Raw genomic sequence first — 19,005 nt, forward strand, 5'->3', positions numbered from 1 at the left:
GGCAAAGCGTGTTGTTTGTCCTTGTGGGCGCTCGAAAATCACTTTATTTGTTGCTGGGAAAGCAGCGGATTACACCTTTCAGTCTACAAGCCCACTACCAAGAGAAAGAGCTTGGAAAGGGCTGCACTTGCCCGGCAAAGACGGTCATGCAGCGCGTTTCAAAGAGCGCAACGCGTGTTGAATGCCAGGAAAACGCAACCTATATTCGTTGAAAGTACCACGATAATAAAGGGATGAGATTCGTACGTTCGCAAGTTTCCACTGGGGACGTCCATAACATAGCAGGTTGACACAATGTTATGGGCAAAGCCGCTCTTCCATAGGTGCCCGTGATCACAGAAAGGGGAAATGGCGCGTGCTCGTCACGGAACGTTCCACCACGGCGCGTTCGTTATTGACACATTCATTCTAGTTAGCAAGGGAGAAAAAAACCTAGCACAAAGCAATGTAGGTGCGTGTATGGGTCACCTGATATTGCGGACGTGAATTGTTTCACGGAAGCAAATTTTGCCATTGACGGAAGCAATGACTGAGATTGTTGATGTTGTTGACAACCTTGCTTTGTGCTTCAGGAAATGGAAAAAAAAATCTAGCACTTTCCATCTCCTGAAAAGTGACGAGACACAAAGCAACAACTTCGGAAATCAGTTCCGTCGACGGCAAAATTTGCTTCCGTGACGTCCGCAATATCAGGTAACTTATGCTTGTTTCCTCGAAAACCATGCTCTTATTCACAGATTCTTATACAAGTTTTCTTTGAAAATACCAGTTTACTTCAGTTTCGTATCTCGGGATTGACATGATTGGCTACAGTATTGAGTTTTATGACTGTATTTGCCTTTGTGACATCCGTGATCAGCTCGCCAATGTTCTTCGAAAGCCCCCGCAAGTCGATGGTTTGTTTCATCGCGGTCTTTGAACATGGTGCACGAGGTGCAGCCTAGTGTTCCTCTGTTCACGGATACCCCCTATATGCGTTATCACGAACACTCAGCGGCTCGCTATTATCCGAAACGTTTGCAACGTCATAGATTCGCCGGGCGCCTGCATGGACATATGGTGAATTTTGGGGATAATGGGTGATTTACTTATGATCATCAATTTCTCCGGACTATAACGTGCCTGTAAGATCCGACCGGAAGACAATGATTGTTTTTGATCAAGTCACAAAACCCAAGAATATTCATGGCCTCCGAGGACATCAAGAGATAATAGTCACAAACGTATTGAATTTACAGTACTGTACCAATCACATAACTTTGACATAAATAATCAGAATACAAGAACTTATAATACAACAGTCAGAAAGTCAGACTAAAAGCCCAGAATACAGTCAAAAATCTGCATCATACATCGTGCAACAACACATCTAGGCCCAAGCGCCAGGGATGGGTTCCCTGGAGCTGCTGGCCCGAGGTGTAAAAGTGGAAGGAATAAGCTCCTCAATCAAGTTGGTAACAATATCATCTTCGATGTCTTTGGTAGTGGGAGGATTGGCGACCATCTGCTCCAACACCTTGGTATTCAGTTTCGGATACGTGCCCTCAGTAAAACCCATCTACCAAAACCCTTCGTGAGATATTAAAGAGAAAGAAAATAATAAGGAGCGTACCTCTGACAATTTCCTCATGATGCGCTGCCTGGAACGGTCCTCGAGGCCACGGCGTGCAGTGTGTCCAATGGTGTGGCTACGCCTAGGGACGCTGAACATCTCGAGTTGGGGGTACACGCCCCTAGCATTGCTTACGATATGAACCTGGGGCATAGTAGGTGTGACAGGCTGAGAGGGCACAGCCGCGGCTGCAGGGGTAGGGGATGGGGGTACTGTCACCTGCTCGTGGACTGGGGTTGCCGCAGGAGGCCCTTGAGACACAGATGTATCTGCGCCACTGACGTTGGGCTCCGTCATATCGAAAGCGGCAGGTAGCCCGGAAACATCATTGCTACATGGAAGTTAATATCCTCCTGATCACTACGAAGGGAACCGAAATACCTTCCACTGGATTCCTGTACTTGTTCGCGTTGCTCTGCCAATTTTCTGCCGGCCTTAACCTGACGATACCTCTCCTTGCGCATCTTATAGTCGGCTTTGGCGCGTTCAACATCAGCCCTGAGCTCCTCTTGGGTGGGTAAAGTGCTCCTGAATATGCTGGAGTCAGATGATCCACCCTGTAGTACGGGAGGTACAACAGGTGCAGGTGGCGCAGGGGGTGCGTTAGAAGTGGGAGGCGGGTTGGCTGGTGTGGCTAGCCCTAAACCCAAACGCCGGTTGCGTGCCTCCGCCAACGTAGTGCGGATGTCGCTCATCCTTGCACGGATTGCATTGTGATGATCTACATGTGGACCAACCTCCTCCTGGCGCCCGCCTGAAAGACCCCAAAAGGGCGGAGGGGGGCGGGGCCACCCATGACGGCGACCAGGCGGCGGCGGCGGAGGAGGGCCCCAGCGATGATGAGGATGAGGCGGGAAATGACCTGGAGGAGGAGGTCCTGGATATGGAATAAATTCGCGAGGACGGGAGCACTGGGGCTCAGGTGTAGATTCTGGAGCTGTGGGTACATCTTGAGCGGCGGGTGACTGGAATGGCTCAGTTGTTGTCCTAGCAGTTTGGATGGCTTCGCCGAAGACACGGAAAATTCCGCCAAGGGCGTCTGCAACCCTGGCGCTAGCCTCCTCTTCCGCATTTTGAATCTCTTCCACGGTCCTGCCAGTTTCTTGTTGAATATGCTCGGCAGCGCGAGAGAGTGCATCGCGATGCGCAGTCCAGTATGTCCCATTTGTGGCATTGGAAACGATGTTATGAAGACCCTCTGATAATTCTGGGTGAGAGGAAATAATACCGGAAACAGTCTTCAAGAAGGCGGCTACGTCATGAGTGAGAGATGATGCCCTTGTGCTACCCAAAGTGGGGAGGGTAGGGTCGTCAACAATATTAGAATCTTCGGTGGATTTCAGCACAGTCTCAGGCAGAACCTGCTCAGAAATGACAGGAGTGCTCTGAGCCTGAGCGGGAGTTACTGTCCCATTGACCGAGACAGGAGACTTGACATTACCGCCGAATGTGGAAGCTTCATCGGAGTCATAAACACGGGCCTGCGGCTGCGGTGGCGCATCGTCGCCGAAAACCGAATCGGTGGACGAAGCATCGTCTTCAACTGTAGGTTGCATCGCTACGCGCGACTTGCCCTTGTCTGTACGAAAAGTAGGCATAGTAAACGTCCCGTCTGAGCGGGTAGTGTCTCCAATGGCAGAATCTTCGTCTGCTTTGTCAGACTTCTTGGAGACACTGACGTCACTCTCGAGAACCTCCACGAACGCGTGTGGACTCTCCGGAGAGTCACTGGACAAGAAAAGACTACCCAGGCTACCAGGGAGACGCTGCCATTCGTCATCGACCTCCCAAACGAAAGGCAGCGAATCCTGTTCTCCGAATGTGTTCCGGAAGTGCTGTGGAGGTGCGGTATGGTTGCGGGAGGGCGCTACATTGGTGGACCTAAGGGAGCTAAGGTCCTGCACCGAAAGTCTGATAAGTTTGAATTTGGCGTCACCGAGGGTACTATAGTAGTCCTGCAACTCCTCTTCAGAGCTGAAAGTTACTTCGTCCCCATCTTGGTCAAGGTAGGACACCCCAATATTATCAGTCGCAATACCGAATGTTTCATTGATCTTGGAGGACAAAACAGCCCAACTGGGGTGAGCAGGGAATGTCAGGCGACGATTGAGCCCGCCTTGTTTCGAAAGCTTGAACTGTGCAATTGTAGCCATGGGGGATGAAAGGAAGGCGCTAATGCAATATGTTACTAACTATCAGGAGATAAAGCCGCTTTGAAACTCCGACGGTGCTGCGGCCCCTGCGGCCGCACAGCTACAAGGTCACTGCGCATGCAATAAGATCCATCTTCTCAGTTCTCGAGTATTCTGGACAGTAGTATTCATTCATTGTACACTCGTTCTACACTTCTATCCGTCACGCCTTTATGCGAAGATGGCCAAGCGACCATCGATGTCAGCGGGGTCATTCAACTGTGGAGCGAATTTAGATCGATTGTCATACAAATATCATGAGTGCACGCGCACCCTGAGGTTAATATTCAGTGCACTCAAGGCTGCAAGCTCGGATTCCGAGAGGTCGAAAGAGTTGCAGTCCAAGTTTGCTGACAATCTGCCAAGATCGTTGGACTTTGGAATGACGGCAATCCCTCGTTGCGTAGCCCAACGCAGTAAAACCTGAGCCTCGGCTGTTAATGATCTTGCGTCAGGTTTCGTCATAGATGAATGGTATTGTACACCCACTCTTTCCGTGCGTCTTGGCCGTAGTGGAAGTGACGTTGTGCTTGAGGAGCGAAGGAGCACCCTTGTCAACACCAAGTTCGACATAAGATTGGGGCCCAAACGACGAGTAGGCAGTCACGGCAATGCTGAACACCTTGCAGAGTTTGACGAGAGCTTCTTGGGTAAGGTATGGGTGCAGCTCAACCTGCAATACCTGGGGTTCGTACTTGGCATACCGAAGAACGTCAAGGATTAAAGATCCCTGGCAGTTACTGGAGGGTGTTCACAAAAACGCATTACAACCTAATTCGCAATAATCACCTCAGACCAATATTTTTCGTCAGTTTTTCATCAACGAGCTCCTCCATTGCACTCCAAGTCTCGTGCATAGGGGTGTTTTCTGAGATATGATGTCGATCTGAGATAGGCCCATCGTAACCGATGACTTACGGGTATAGACCTTGCCATCATCGCCGAACCACTCAGGGGGATAGCGGTGGCTGGGATCGACATATTTCAGTGCGATGGGGAAGTGGACGAGGAACAAGTCGAAGTAGTCAATTCCCCAGAGGCCAAGTTGCATCTTAGTGATTTGTTTGACCTGATTCGTCGGTCAGAAATTAGCTGTATTATAAATAACTCAAAATGACTGACATGATCATGGGCATGGAAAGTGTTCCATAGCTATAAAACAGCAATCCACTAAGCTATAATCCAACGTATGTGAGAAGGTATCTTGCCTTGGACGTAATGACTGATTCATGAAAAGCAAATCAACTCGTGAGCTGGTTCAAGGACGAGAAATACTCACACAGGTCCTCCCGCTTGACGAGGCCGTCCGCAATGGCTCGACGCACACCCTCACCTGCCTCCTTCTCGTTTCCGTAGTCACCGGCACCATCAAGAAGACGATATCCCGCTTTAATCGCATTGTATACGGTCTAGAAAACAGGAAAAGAACGCCTAGTCATTTTTAAAGATCTGAAACTCACATCAGCACACGTGGACTTGGTTACCTGAGCAGCACTTCAGCTTAGGTGTTCAGATTAATTTCAGTGGACTTGCCTTCCAGAGCCCGAAGCTGCAGGCAAATTGAAGTTAATGCCTGCATGCAACCGAAAATCAGTACGTACCCAACCACGGGCATCTTTACGAATTCATGGAGTATATACGATCAGCATTTGGTCTACACAAATCGCATGTCACCGACCTTCTGTTGAGTTCTCTTCAAAACAATCGAGGCCATGACCAGTGAAATGCACAAAATGGAGTGGGAGTATCAGAGTAACAATGCGATCGCTGAGAGACCTTTAAATTTCTATTGAACGGTCCGAAACTTCGCCTCGTGATAGAAGATTGTACTTTTTCAGGAAATGCAGCGTTCTCGTGACCAGAAAAGAGGCTCAGATATAATAATTTAGGGTGCCATGCTCTTCAAGCTCACAATCGTGGTTGTGAGTGCAAGTCGTGGCCGCCATCGCGACATTAACGTTAACCCTGGCACGTGGACTTGCGGGAATTATACTCAATAGAACTTTGCAAGTTTCCCCGACATTTATCCTGTCGTTAACGTGGCAAGCGACGACGACAACGAACTCGAAGACGTTCTTCTAGACGTTCGTCGTTGGACCAACGTTGCATGCGCACACTCATTAATATTCGTAGCAGTCATTCACACCACGAACTTCTCCTTCCCCCGTCGAGTGCGTCCGACCTTCCTTATTTTATCACGAATGTCACATGAACCTTTTACCGTCAGCGTGAATGTCTAGTCTGGCACCTGAGGAATTGAATAGTATCAGTGACATGCGTTTCTACGTGCTCGGACTCGGGCCCATTGGGTGCCTCCTCGCACATAACTTACGATCAGTTCTTCCACGCACACACCCAGTCACTCTCATCCAAAAGACTGCCAAGCAGGCGTGGACGCCACAGAATGCAGCTGCGAAAATAACAGTTGAAAATCAAGGAGTCCGACAATCCACAGACGGTTTCGATATCGAGGTGTTCGACAAGCATAGCGGATCAGGTGGTGGGGTGCGCTTCAACCCCAAGCTTTCAAGGGAGGAGAGTGCCGGATTCACCCCCAGTGATGGAGATTTACGGACAGAACCTATTGAAGCACTATTCATAACGACCAAAGCGCACAGCACAGCGCCTGCACTGTCACATCTAGCTCCACGCCTCACCAGTCGTAGCACCGTCGTGCTCTTGCAAAATGGCATGGGATTATATGAAGATCTCGTCCAGCGAATATTCCGCAACCCGGAAAGCAGACCGCACTTTATCTTGGCATCAAATACCCACGGGGCATGGCTCAAGTCAGCCTTCCATGTAGTTCACGCGGGAATTGGAGACATCACATTTGGAATTGTCCCAGATAGTCGCAAGCGCGATTTCGAAACATCCATGGCGGATGAAAGCAAGCCGCTGTACGAGAGATCGCTTGTTTTAGACGACATCACACGTCCAGATGACCCTTCATTCGACCAGTACCGCAGCCTACGACATACAGTAGCCGTGTTACAATCTCTCGATGCTCTTGGATGCAAGTGGAGTCCTGTTGCAGACGTCCAGCTTGCGATGCGCAAGAAACTCGTAGTGAACGCCATCGTGAATCCGCTTACCGCCCTTCTAGGCTGCCGGAATGGCGGTCTATTCAAGGACGAGTCGTCACAGAATATGATGCGCAGTGTCTGCGAAGAAGCTGCCTGCTGCTTTTTGTGCACAGATCGAAGCGGACACGCAATTATGGCTCGATTCTCTAGCTCCTGGCGTGGATAAGAGCCAGATGTCGGTGGGGCGTGTTCCAAAAGAACTGGGAGCAGATGCTCTTGAACGCGAAGTCCTGCGCGTAACACACGTAACACGAGGCAACATGTCATCTATGCTCTCCGACGTAAGGAAGAACAATCCAACGGAAATCGACTTCCTAAACGGCTACTTGGTCAGGCTAGGGGAACAATATAATATTCCTATGCCAGTCAATAGGGCCCTTATTCAATTAGTCAAGATGCGGTGCTCCATACCCATCGATCAGACGTTTTAGACTCTTGAGTGTGTCTTACTGTCTCCTTGTCCACCTATTTGCTTATTTCCGCACGAATAGGTTGAGTCATCTGTGTATATACTCTGTCGGCGGCCTGACTGGACGAGGGTCCTTGATAAGCTATCAAGTGGGTACAAGAGGTTAGGTACACTGCATCGTCAGGCAGTTTAACGACAAAAAGTTCCAACCTGCCGTGGTATCCGAGGATAGAAGTCTCTACATTTAAGATATTCTCATTGACTAAGGTATGTCAATCACATCTGGGCTCCATACAATATGTGCATTATAAATGGTTGGTACATGAGGTGTGTCCATGTGAATGATAAGTCTATAAATGCAACGATAAAGATCCATTCTAGCCAATAATATTTACGGCGCAAGATCATCTTCCATTCCACTGATCTGATTGTATCAGTGGTCGTCAGCGTTCGGCGAGCCCCATTTGACGACTCGAGTCGGTCCACCATGCCACGACTCCACTCTTCGACGGGCTAGGGTGGTCATTGTGGAGCCATGAGTACCTACGAAGCCAGCTCCATTTGACTGAATGACAGCGTCAATGAACACCGGATACCTGACAATCAGAGCTTCTAGCATCAGAAGGACAAATACGGCATCTATTCGGCTCACCACTTTCCATAGATCTCCTCTGTCCGCTCCGTTGCGTAATCCACCCACGTCCAGCCCATTGCCCTGACCCCTGACCACCATTCTGGGTCACGCTCGTCGCTCGTCATAATAACTTGTGTAACCTCGATACTTTTTTGTGTGCGCAGCTCCTCTTGCACCTCGGCTACCCTGCGCGCAATGACAGGCAACGAAGCGAAGCACTGGTCCAAAGGCAGATCATTACAGTAATTGCGGAAGTCACCATGCCGTATGTGGATGGATATATACTATCAATAGTTAGATCCATGGAACAATCCTGGACCCGAAGTTGTCACTCACGGGTGGTGTTGGTTCATTTACTGGCACGTTCATAGCACGCCGAGCATGTTCATCGGCAAGCCTTTCGAGGCTCGCGTTCCAGTGCATGTGTTGGCCTACAAATCTCCATGCAGGAGAATAGTCCGATTCCCATTCCCATGCATTCTGTGCGCCTACATAGTACAGGTAATCGAAGCATAGTAGCTGATCATCCGGGGAAAGGGAAACCTGATGCTGAGGAGAAGGATGATTCGTTAATTCCAGGCTGTTCGAGCGAGTCTCCGGAAACGCAAGTGTTGCAAGGGACCAAAAGGAAGCATGGTTGTCTTTTATGCCAGGAGCAGTCAGCTTGACCCAATCTGGGGCTCGCGTCCACGAGACATCTGTGATCGCCGCTCAGGTAATTGCCAGCTAGAGATACCCGAATTTGTCTCACCGAGCCTGAGCCAATTGAGGGAAGGACTTCCTCGGGGACGGGGATCTAGCTTTTGAACGCTTTCCCAAACAGTCCAACAGCCAAGGTCATCGAGAACCTTACTCTCCGAGTCCTTCACTTCGTGCCATTCAATTACGGGACTCCCTATGGCTTGGCTGAGTCGATGGACGTCAATCACTTCTCCAAAAGCAAATGGAGGTGCACTATTGTCGACATGAGAAGGGGTGAACTTCGCGATTATGGGTATGCGCTCTGTTATGAGTGCGAGGTAAATCAAATTTCCCTAGTTTCTGTAAGTAAGCGGGAACGAAAGCGGATCGTTGACTTACATAGGTCATCACGTCATTCGCTAACAAGTAACTGTGGTTAGTAGCGCACATGGCGGTGAGCTGGAGGAGACGTACTCCATCCCGCAGAAATCCACGATGTAATGTACTTTGTGTCGTTACGAAGGTTATCTGGGACCAGTGTTGTGAGATTCGAGAAGAATGTCTTGAACAAATCAACTGACCTCGAAAGCGTTGAGTGGGCGGACCTTGGACATACGACTGCGAATCGAGGGTAGCCGAATACATGGGCGCCTCCTCAATGTCCAGATAGCTAAAGGGTTTGAGCAGGACAACTCCGAAGCTGAGCAAGGAAACGGCTGCCAGAACTGTGCAGATCGTCCTTAGAGTTCGCCTTCTGCCCTTAGCGGATGCCATTGATTTAGCGCGGAACGTAGGAATGGAAGGGCTCTCTGGGTCGCCGTATGCATCTTGCCTTGATAGCAGGAACTCATCTGATCCTCTGTACATGACACGTATAGACAAAGGTGGGAGCATCGAGGCTCATATTGATTATCCATTTGTATGATGCGCTAGTCCTAGGGGGGACCAATCACGTTCCGGTCGAACTAGCTGTGACGGGTTGCCGTGCGAAAGTGGTGACGGTGATACTTCCCCGTTCCGCCCCCTGATCTGCACTTGCCATTTCGAGAATTCCGGTAACTTGGCTCGCTCGAACGATGAACCAGCTCGTTCCGACACTTTCAGATTGCATACTTTCCACGCTAAAACCACAAGTTAATCTCTATGTGTTCTTCCAGTATCCCCCATTCTGCAAAGGATGAATTTCGACGCGAACACACCAAAGGTAGCGGCGGTCGTGGGCTTTTACATGTCTGCTGCACTGGTGGTGAGTAGTTTGTGCGTATAATGTGACACCAGCCCCTGACAAGCACACTGGCAGATGGTTTTTGTGTAAGATGGTCTAGCTAGGGTGTGGACGTTGACTCAACCTCTGAGCCCAGGAATAAAGCTGTTCTTAATGGTTCACCAGATTTACCGCTGCTCTTCCTCCTCCTCCAGCTGCTCATCGCAGTCTTGCTCCTCCACGTGGCGGCTATGTTCATTACACGTGTCGAGATACCCAAGCTCGAGCTCGAGACCGCGAAGAAGCTCACACCTGTAGTCCTTGTCAACATCATTGGACTCATTTTTAATACTCTTTGCCTTCGCGATGTTGAGGCTTCTTTTTTCCAGGTGTGTGGTCTCCTAGAAATACAAAGATCGCCGTTTAACTCCACAGATTGCGCGTGGCCTTGTCCTACCTCTGACCATCATTGTATTCTCCGCGCACACTCATACTGTGCCTTCTGTCCGAGTTGGAATTGCTGCTGGTACAGTTGCCATAGGTTTCTTGCTCGGCGTGGCACCGTCTGCAACAGTGCCCGCCCATGTTGCGCCTTCTAGTCTTTCTCTATTCTATGGCGTCCTTTCGTCACTTTTCATCGCTTTCCACGCTGTTCTGATCAAGTCCTCCCTCCCTTATTGCGACAACTCAACTATTCAACTTGCATACTGGACCAACCTGGGCTCGGCAATTTTCCTTTTCCCTTTAGTTTTGCTTTATGGAGAAATTTCCACCCTTGAGGACCTTATCCACGATTCGAATTGGGACGGACAAGTATTTCTATGGGGGAGTATCGTGACTGGCGTCTTTGGTTTCTTACTTTGTATCGCCGGCCTGCTCAGCATCAAGGTTACAAGTCCTATCACACATATGTTCTCTAGTGTAAGTCATCTTCACGTATACAGAGCATTGATGGGACCATTTCATTGCTGCAGGCCTCAAGATCTGTTATTCAAACCCTGTTAGGTGTCTGGCTATTCAAAGACGTAATGACGGTGTATGTACTCAATTCTGATCCGTAAAGTCTCCGGGATAAACTGTACCTTCGCACAGCAACCGCGCAGGGTCTATTCTGGTTATCACGATAGGCACTGTGTACGTGCCTGCATTGTTGAAGCCTCAATTCTGTGGGAGTACTGATGGTTCATTCGTTCCTGGTAACTACTAGTTATTACACCTGGGTCAAATCATTGGAAGCCGCCCCTCCGCCGCGCAAGGATGTTGACCTCGAGGTTATAGGAAATAGGAAGTGTGAGGAAGATCCTGATGATGGCGATGGCGAGGTTACGGTGGTTTTCGGAGGGCCGGAGGAGGATGAAAAAGTGTAACAAACTGTCCCTGAACACTCGTGTAGGCACGGAAATTCGTGAGTGATCATCATAACGGGTATATTACTACCCGAGACAATTCTTATTAGTAGTACGCAATACTCTTGCTTCCCATATGACATCAACGCACACTTACGCACATTACGCACTTACAAGTCATTAGCTATATCTATCGTGTTTGCGTGCCGATAATTACGTCGGTGACATGTCACGAACAACTCCACTAGTATACTTGAAGCTATGTAAATTGATGAAGAGAACATCAGTTCCTCAAAACGTGAAGGGTCGATGATGGCTGCGCAATATATTAGGTTGTCACGTCCGTCGGATCTTCAACTGACGTTCGGAGTCGTCAGGAACGACAGTCTTGAGACAGCCTCATGTTGCGCCTCGAGTTTGCGTTCTCCGTGGTCAATTGTATCCAGATAATCACGCAATTGCTGTCGCATGATCTGATTGTGGACTCGTGAGCCTTGAAAGCTTGACGCGTGACGTCCGAGGCGAGCTGTTATCGTACGTCAGGCCCGGATCGGCCACTGGCCTGGCCAAACAATCACGTCATAGAAGTCCCTGGTCCAAAGTAGTTCCTAGTAGATAAAAGTTAGGACAAGGGGGAGCAGTTTGACGGCCGAGGCCTGGCAAGGCCTGAGAACAGAAGTGATTGATGTGGAGTCAGTCACAGTGCCTCCCAAAATTCAAATGCCAAGGCTTATTTGCGGGCGCCGCGGGCGATTTCTGTCATGGTCAGACGTCAAGCTAAGCGTCACGCGTCACTGAGCACCCAAGCTGCCTCGGCCATCCTCGACCGTGACGATCCGTTGGTTGATGGACAGTAAGTATTTTAAATACGCGAACTGTGCGCTCTTTCGCCCCAACATTGATGTCCAAATAGTAGTAAACTACTCATTGTAGACCGAACTTCAACGAACCGGGTCGAGATCAAGTTTGATCGGCACGTCCGATTTAAGAATTTTGTAAAACCACTAAACCGATTACAGGTCAAGCAAAATGAAATGGTATAAGATGCCCTTCCCCTAAACGACCAAGAGGACATGGATTCCTCGCTTCCAGTGCCGTTGGATGCCTCGTGTACTGTCTCCGACGAGCACTCAGAGGTGAAACCTCAAGGAAGCTATCGCTCATCTCTGAAAGATACATGGAAGGTGGAACGCCCATTGGGCAACAGTGAACTCTCTTACTTTCTTCCGTCTCGCGCGAGTGGCGTTAATGACATGTGAGCTTTGCGAGCCATTTCTTCAATATACAGGGATCTCATGATGGGTTGTATGACCCCGTAGGTACCTTCACCTTGGCTTCGTTGCTCCAGAGCACGTCGTTCGCCGGGAACGCGTTCTTATGGTCTGGGCAATCCTTCGCATTCGCCATCCACTCTTGGCTTCAAATGTCGTTATGCAAGGTTATGACGACGTCAAATTTGTGTAAGTCGCACTGGCTGGCAGCTCCAGCTTGACGTTTGCAAGTCACCACACGGCTTCAATATTTCCAGGTTCACCCCCCCGCAATCTCCGGGAGATGCTTTGGTCAACGCGGACTGCAATTTGGAATACAGAACTTCAACCAAAGATGGTACGCCCATGTTGATGTCACGAGTTTTTTTTTGATATTTATATGAGTTGTAGAACTGATTGATTCATATCTAAATGGAGCACGAACATTGTCGAACGATCGCTTGTCCTATCTTATCGTGTCTCAAGGAGGCACATCTCTACCTAGCCCCCCTATAACGCCTCGCTCTATATCACCGTTCAATGAATGCGAATCTCCTTCATATAATCATGACAGTCATGATTTGTGCCGCTCACTTTTTAGGAGATGGTATGGCACTGCACCAACTTGCAAATGACTTGTTTGGACTGCTCGGCGGCGACAAAACCATTGCTGAACTTGAAGCTCAGCTGAAGGAAGAACTCAGCTCTCGATGGGACGCAGACTCTACCAGGGTATGCATCTCTTGTATGGTCTCAAATTTAGCTGAGTAACAATTTCAGACTGCTGTATTACCAAATGCCCTGGAAGACAACTTCACCGTCAGTCCTAGTAAATTGCGCAATGCAGCTGAAAAGGTCGACTTCCAGTTGAGTCAGCGGAGACTTGTGGTGAATATTGTGCCTTTTCTTGACGGGTAGTCTATTGACAACTTGGTAGGGCGGTCATTCGTTCCGTCGACAGACAAAGCAGCCTAGGCATACCATTGTCCCGACTGTTTCCTTTGACCCTGAGCGGACGAAAAGCATTCTGAAAAGATGCAAAACGCATGGTGTTTCCGTCTCCGCAGCTATATTCGCCGCTTGTAACATTGCTTGGGCAAAAATGTGCTCTGAAAAACAAGACTTGTCAATGTAAGTCCAGACATTTTTTTATGCCTTCCATATCCAACCTTTGGACAGGATGATGTACTCAGCTTTAAACCTGCGCCCATATTTCACGGTGAAGCCAGCAAATGATTCGTACTGGTTTCTTGCGATCGGCTATTTCAACGTGATCCTTCCAACATTTATACCTCGGTCGATCGACTTGTCCTCGGTATTCTGGCATCGGGCTCGAGTTGCAAAGGAGCAGAGCACCCAAGCTGCCAAAAACCGGATGATCGTGTCACGTAGTCTCTTGATGGCTGAAGAGAGGGGACAACGGGCTCGTCTTTGGGCTAAAGAAGATGATGAAAAGGAACGTGGAACATTTGTCCCCCCTCCTCCTTCTTCTGTTCCGGCCGCGGACACCGCACTACGCACACCTTCTGCCGCATTGATTGGCTTATCCCTTCTAGGGAACCTCGATGGCATATACAAACATGGAACCTTCCCTGCTATCAAGCTCCACACACTGACAACTGGTTCGCGGCAACGATCCGGGGGCATGTTGCTATTTGGGTACACGTTCGCTGGCAAATTGTGGGTCAGCCTCGGATATGATGTAAATGGATTTGATAAGGTAATGGTGGAGCAGTTCTGGGAGCACATGCTCCAGACAATGGACGATTTGCTTTTGAAATGATACTATGTGGTAATCGTACCATAGCGGAAGCAAAGGGGAACCGGGCTGTGCGAATTACCCCAAGTACTAGTACCTACGTATAACTCAGACATTTGTGTGTTATTGATACTTGTGGACATTACCTTCGCTACGATATTCTTCCTCCTAGCTTTTCGTGTACTGACAATCCCCCGAGCTATTGGACGAGGGTCTTTGTCGAATGAACATCTGATTTCCTCTGCAACAGTCTGCAACTTGCCCGGCAAATTGCGTTTTATCGATCGAACGCGATCATAATCTGTCTCTTGCAAAACACAGCACTTGTCCCGATCTAGTCCAATATCCGACACGGCCACATTGAATTTTATTAATAGCGATCAGATTACTGTTTTATAATGATTGCCAATTAAATTGATCCAATGCGGCAGAACTCGAAATTCTGCTCGACAAGACGTTGAAAACTGCTTGCGGCGAGTTCACCGAGATCTTCATTCAAGGAGATGGGAATCAGTGCCATTTGTTCGAGTCCGAGTCCAGAAAGTGCTCTCGCCCTCCCGAGCTCCTGTATGAACTCCAGTCCTATACTTGTCTTGCATTTGACGACTGTAGGGGCTTGGCTGTGAACCATCATCTGGCTTCAGGGTGGACAGTGAGAGTTGCACGGGCACACAGCAAAGAAATGCAGGTCACTAGTTGACTAGTTGGCAATAAACACGACATAGTCCTAGATCCACTACAGTTACAGTTATTGATATTGAGTGTGTGACGTGACGCCGTTACGATTTTGTATCTCTTCCGCTTTATCTCATATTGCAGTTTGTCACACAATTTCGCATGATCAATCAGATCAATTGAGCTAGGATGCGGCACACGCTCATAGAAGTCTACTAGTACGATGATGATACGGGAACTTCCCTTTGACATCTACGTACCGATTCTCGAGCAGTTAACACCATTGACAGATTCTGATGAGAGCATTAATGTGCTTATATCTTGCTTGAAGGCAAGCACTTCCCTTCGGACAGCTGCATCTGTTTCAAGACTATGGGAGCCACATTACCGTGTCCGATACACAATATGTGACACCGCGAAAGAGCAATCGCGAAAGCAATCTACAGGTGGCGACTGGCGACTGATGTATTTCGAGAGACGGCGTATAGACCTCGAGACATTGGACATATTGTTCAAGATCGTCACAGAACGGGGTGACAGAAGACTGGAAAGAGCGCGAGAGGTCAACACTATGTTCTCGTTTGACGCATGGAATGCTCTCGAGATTGCCGCAAATTATCCGCTTCCGGAGACATTCCGCGAGCCAGGAGCTCCAGAGCAGAGGCCTGCTCCACCTCACGCAGTTCCTATTCGCTTTTGGGCTCAAATGCTTCTTGGCGCTATTGCTAGAAGTGATGCCGTTCGCACCTGGGGGGATCTCATATCCAATGACACACCCCAAGCGTTGGAGCTTTCATTCGCTTGCGTGTCCAGCTTTTTCGTATACCCCCCATGAAGGTTCGTAGCTTCAGTTGACGTACTATTAACGGCTGCTGAGCCCCTCCGAGGTCTTGGCCCAACTTGATAAACTTACCGTTCTCTGCAAAGCCTACTTTATCGAGCGTCAAATTCCCCTTGATCCGGCTAAATTCACCAGCGATGCTGGAAAGCTCAGACTCGTCTGTTCCTCGATCTGCGACTTTTTGTGGAGCTGTGGCTTTGAAGCTGCGGATGGTGAGCTTCCCTCAGATGTGACATTCTATTTTTCAACGAGCAACAATTCAGGGCAGCAGTTTAACGTGTTGCAAAATCGGTTTCCTCACCTTTTCTTGACTACGCACAAGGCAACCATACCCATATCACTTGTATACGTTTTCGTGTGCATTGCACGAAAGATGGGCATTACAGCAGCACCTGTCGACTTCCCTACCAGGGTTCTGGCCGTTGTGTCTTCCCCCGACCCAGATGTCTCAGAATTTTTTGTTGACGTCTTTGGCTCACGAACACGAGCCATTCTGACACTCCATGACGATATTCCGCACTTCCTTATTCAAGCAGGAATCACCGATACTTCAATGCTCCGTTGGATTAGCCCCGCTTCCTCCACCTCTATGCTGGTACGGGCATCCCGGAATGTTTTAGCATCCGTCTACGACTTCCCCGCAGGAGCAGTTCCTGAAGTTGTGCTGCACACAGCATTCTATGCTAGCCTCGTGATCAATGTCATCTTTATGAATAACCACAGGTATCTCTTGAATATAAGGAAACATATCAATTGGTTTCTCCTCGATCTGCTGCCGGTGCTTGTCGATTCATTGACACCTCTTTTAAACCCGTACCTCCAAGAGCAGCTCACGACGCATTGTAAGGCTATCATGGAGGACGAGAAGGAAGCGGCTACTACCTCTCATCCTCGTTCCTGCACTCGCACAGGAGGTGAAATTCTTCGTTGGCATGGTTTTCAAGCATGCAGCCCATGGGTATGTGGGATATATATACGGCTGGGATGTGGGTGTTGAGTTGGTATGCTGTTTGGCCATCACTCATTTTATTTGCTTTATTTAGCCCTCCTGTGCAGCGGCCGAGGACTGGATCCGTGAGATGGGTGTTGATTCGCTCTCTCGAGGGCGTCATCAACCCTTTTATCACGCTCTAACTCAGAGTGGCTCCTCGCGCTGTAGGTGTACTCCCTACATCTTAATGCCAGGGCTGATATTTCTGCGATGACACAGATGTTGCGGAGGATAACATTAGAGCGACATGTCTGGAGCCCGCTGATGTACACAGAATTTTTATAGACGCACCAGAGGCAGGGAGGTACTTCGAGGACTTGACCCAAGTTGATGGGAGAGCAAGGTTTCTGTTGAGCCCAGAACTGAATGCAGCATATCCTGACGATGAAGCCTTTGGTGATAAGTGGCTCAAACAAGAAGAGGATTGATTATACATCTATTGAGTAGCCCGATCGTCTAAAGGATCAAGAAGAAATACATATGTACACGTACTATCCAATACAATACATAATCGAAGTGATAGAGAATGGTGGTAACCGCTATGCTACATACAAGATGCAAGATGTTAGAGGGACGTGTGAACAACCATGCGGAGCAAAGACGTCAAAGCGACACGAAAATAAGCCAAAAATCTACCAATGACCGAGTTTGACTCCGCCGGATCGAAACCAATCTCTAGCCATCGCTCCGACGAGGAAGACCCCTCACTAAGACCCTGGAAACCCACCCGGCGATACACATCCCCGGCGGGGTTGCCAACGCCGACATATAAGACGATTTGCTTGTACTTCTCCAGCAACCTGTTCAGAAAGAAGTCAGTGTCGTGGTACAATATCACAGCTGCTAGTACGTACTCAATGCAGACATGGCGAACCAGTCTCTCAGCACAGCCATTACCCCTCCAATGTTCCGGTGTATAAACCTTTGTGATGGTAGCGACACCTTCTGACTTCCGCGTCACAGCAACAATAGTCGCGATCTCGGGCTTTCCAGTTGGGCTTTTTCATCATCTCGAGTACCCACACTTGTTTGTTTGCAATCAAAAGCTTGGCTTCTTCGCTGGCTTTCTCTTTAGTAAGAGTGAACGGCTCCTAGAGGGATTCATCCATAAACGTTTGACCTTTAGAAAGGATGCAATAGACATACTGAAGTTTTAGCAAATTCGTAACACAGTGTACTCATCTGGCCGGCGTCTTGTTCTGTAGCCAGACGCGGCTCGAGAGCCACATTCTCTGATGGACGAGGGGCTCGCTGTTGTCGGACCAATGTGTTTTCGGTACACACTGAGAAAATTGCGCTGTAGTATGGATCCTTGATGCAATCAATCTCTGCGGCTCTCTCCCATACCGGGACGAAGGCCTCTGTGACTTTCTCAACGGAGAACACAGAAAAGACCCTCGCTCTGAAGCCAGTTTCGCTCAGAAGCGCACTGCATAGCGCCTCTGTGGAGTTTTTGAGGAGCTCGGGCGTTAAATCTGTGGCAGGGACTGTGGGGATGATGTACAGGGGGTATTTGCCTAGTGGTCCTTCCGTGCAGGCCAGTATGAACTGGATTTCGGAAGTTCCAGGCTTCGAGTACACAAACCAAAGCTGCTCAGTGGCATCAATTTTAGGTGTGAACTTTTGGCGACCGAAAACCTTCTCGGCATGGGGAAGGACGAGGTTGGCACGAGCAGCGTTGGCGTATAGAGCGGTCCATACGGCCTTTGGGATGCCTGTGGACATGTCAAAGCGCTGAATGGAGGAAAGTAAACCAGGCATGATTGGAACGATGGAAGGATAAAAAGTTGGATGATAGTTGGATCCTTGAGCCAGCCTTCACTTTTATATCTGGCCCATTTCTGCAAATACAGCACCTGCAGAACTACGTTTGGTCTCAAGAATTTGACCCAAACGTTCCAATACTCATACAGAGCACAGGTTGGATAAGAGAGTCAACGTCGCCGAACGTAAAAACGTGGAGAACGACTATGCAGAAACAAGCGAAATACAATGAGATCGAACGTTGTAGCACAGATCATGGAAGACCCACCACTTGCCATCCTGTGGCCAGAGAGGATCAAGGTACTTGCCTGCCAGATGATTCGCCCGTAGAGTATTCGGTGGACAATACTTACCGTTGTCTGCGGCTCCGGCGATTACATCAATGAACAGCATGAATATGTTTTTTTCGTGAGACAGTATATGCTGACGGATGGCTCAAGCACAGGCATCAGCCTGCCAGTGGTAGTCTGCCATTGCCATCCTGTGGTGATATTGCGGAGGCCAGCGCGGAGTTGACACACGGAAGATACGTTGTAAATTATGCATTCTAGCTCGCATGCA

At 49.0% G+C, this 19,005-nt stretch overlaps 8 protein-coding genes across 8 annotated transcripts; 4 read left to right on the forward strand and 4 right to left on the reverse strand.

Moving 5' to 3' along the window:
* Window positions 1-1,071: 1,071 nt before the first annotated feature.
* Window positions 1,072-3,815, reverse strand: BJ212DRAFT_1367746 (uncharacterized protein). Its single transcript, XM_041336158.1, has 3 exons — window positions 1,994-3,815; window positions 1,613-1,943; window positions 1,072-1,558 (listed from the first exon to the last, which is right to left on the reverse strand). Exons 1-3 carry the CDS (start codon window positions 3,763-3,765, stop codon window positions 1,370-1,372), a joined length of 2,292 nt encoding a protein of 763 aa, XP_041191186.1. The 5' UTR covers window positions 3,766-3,815; the 3' UTR covers window positions 1,072-1,369.
* BJ212DRAFT_1367748 (NADP-dependent oxidoreductase domain-containing protein) lies at window positions 3,816-5,725 on the reverse strand. Its single transcript, XM_041336159.1, has 12 exons — window positions 5,483-5,725; window positions 5,406-5,419; window positions 5,338-5,353; window positions 5,265-5,288; window positions 5,084-5,213; window positions 5,013-5,026; window positions 4,927-4,956; window positions 4,723-4,873; window positions 4,594-4,672; window positions 4,294-4,544; window positions 4,078-4,238; window positions 3,816-4,023 (listed from the first exon to the last, which is right to left on the reverse strand). The coding sequence occupies exons 1-12, from the start codon at window positions 5,516-5,518 to the stop codon at window positions 3,976-3,978; spliced, it is 954 nt and encodes a 317-aa protein (XP_041191187.1). The 5' UTR covers window positions 5,519-5,725; the 3' UTR covers window positions 3,816-3,975.
* BJ212DRAFT_1367754 (ketopantoate reductase PanE/ApbA C terminal-domain-containing protein) lies at window positions 5,726-7,568 on the forward strand. Its single transcript, XM_041336160.1, has 3 exons — window positions 5,726-5,975; window positions 6,032-6,966; window positions 7,004-7,568. Exons 2-3 carry the CDS (start codon window positions 6,037-6,039, stop codon window positions 7,319-7,321), a joined length of 1,248 nt encoding a protein of 415 aa, XP_041191188.1. The 5' UTR covers window positions 5,726-5,975; window positions 6,032-6,036; the 3' UTR covers window positions 7,322-7,568.
* On the reverse strand, window positions 7,569-9,259 carry BJ212DRAFT_1464357 (uncharacterized protein; the record flags this gene model as incomplete). The annotated part of the gene is made up of 7 exons (XM_041338956.1): window positions 7,569-7,895; window positions 7,952-8,217; window positions 8,270-8,631; window positions 8,685-8,967; window positions 9,014-9,033; window positions 9,089-9,142; window positions 9,196-9,259. The coding sequence occupies 7 exons, from the start codon at window positions 9,257-9,259 to the stop codon at window positions 7,733-7,735; spliced, it is 1,212 nt and encodes a 403-aa protein (XP_041191189.1). The 3' UTR covers window positions 7,569-7,732.
* Window positions 9,260-9,673: 414 nt separating this feature from the next.
* On the forward strand, window positions 9,674-11,658 carry BJ212DRAFT_425276 (uncharacterized protein). Its single transcript, XM_041343168.1, has 7 exons — window positions 9,674-9,860; window positions 9,915-9,925; window positions 9,976-10,207; window positions 10,254-10,739; window positions 10,793-10,854; window positions 10,911-10,952; window positions 11,026-11,658. Exons 1-7 carry the CDS (start codon window positions 9,792-9,794, stop codon window positions 11,183-11,185), a joined length of 1,062 nt encoding a protein of 353 aa, XP_041191190.1. The 5' UTR covers window positions 9,674-9,791; the 3' UTR covers window positions 11,186-11,658.
* Window positions 11,659-12,237: 579 nt separating this feature from the next.
* Window positions 12,238-14,197, forward strand: BJ212DRAFT_1482771 (uncharacterized protein; the record flags this gene model as incomplete). Its single annotated transcript, XM_041340484.1, has 8 exons — window positions 12,238-12,419; window positions 12,484-12,624; window positions 12,693-12,772; window positions 12,826-12,987; window positions 13,016-13,146; window positions 13,195-13,302; window positions 13,352-13,545; window positions 13,594-14,197. 8 exons carry the CDS (start codon window positions 12,238-12,240, stop codon window positions 14,195-14,197), a joined length of 1,602 nt encoding a protein of 533 aa, XP_041191191.1.
* A 766-nt stretch (window positions 14,198-14,963) lies between these two features.
* BJ212DRAFT_1367790 (uncharacterized protein) lies at window positions 14,964-17,003 on the forward strand. The gene is made up of 6 exons (XM_041336161.1): window positions 14,964-15,158; window positions 15,180-15,668; window positions 15,736-15,901; window positions 15,953-16,582; window positions 16,641-16,675; window positions 16,733-17,003. Exons 1-6 carry the CDS (start codon window positions 15,072-15,074, stop codon window positions 16,892-16,894), a joined length of 1,569 nt encoding a protein of 522 aa, XP_041191192.1. The 5' UTR covers window positions 14,964-15,071; the 3' UTR covers window positions 16,895-17,003.
* Window positions 17,004-17,245: 242 nt separating this feature from the next.
* On the reverse strand, window positions 17,246-18,441 carry BJ212DRAFT_1482773 (uncharacterized protein; the record flags this gene model as incomplete). The annotated part of the gene is made up of 4 exons (XM_041340485.1): window positions 17,246-17,480; window positions 17,535-17,678; window positions 17,704-17,771; window positions 17,827-18,441. 4 exons carry the CDS (start codon window positions 18,439-18,441, stop codon window positions 17,246-17,248), a joined length of 1,062 nt encoding a protein of 353 aa, XP_041191193.1.
* Window positions 18,442-19,005: the final 564 nt, after the last annotated feature.

The sequence above is a fragment of the Suillus subaureus genome (assembly GCF_016647635.1).
Source record: "Suillus subaureus strain MN1 chromosome Unknown BJ212scaffold_24, whole genome shotgun sequence".
NCBI lineage: Eukaryota > Fungi > Basidiomycota > Agaricomycetes > Boletales > Suillaceae > Suillus > Suillus subaureus.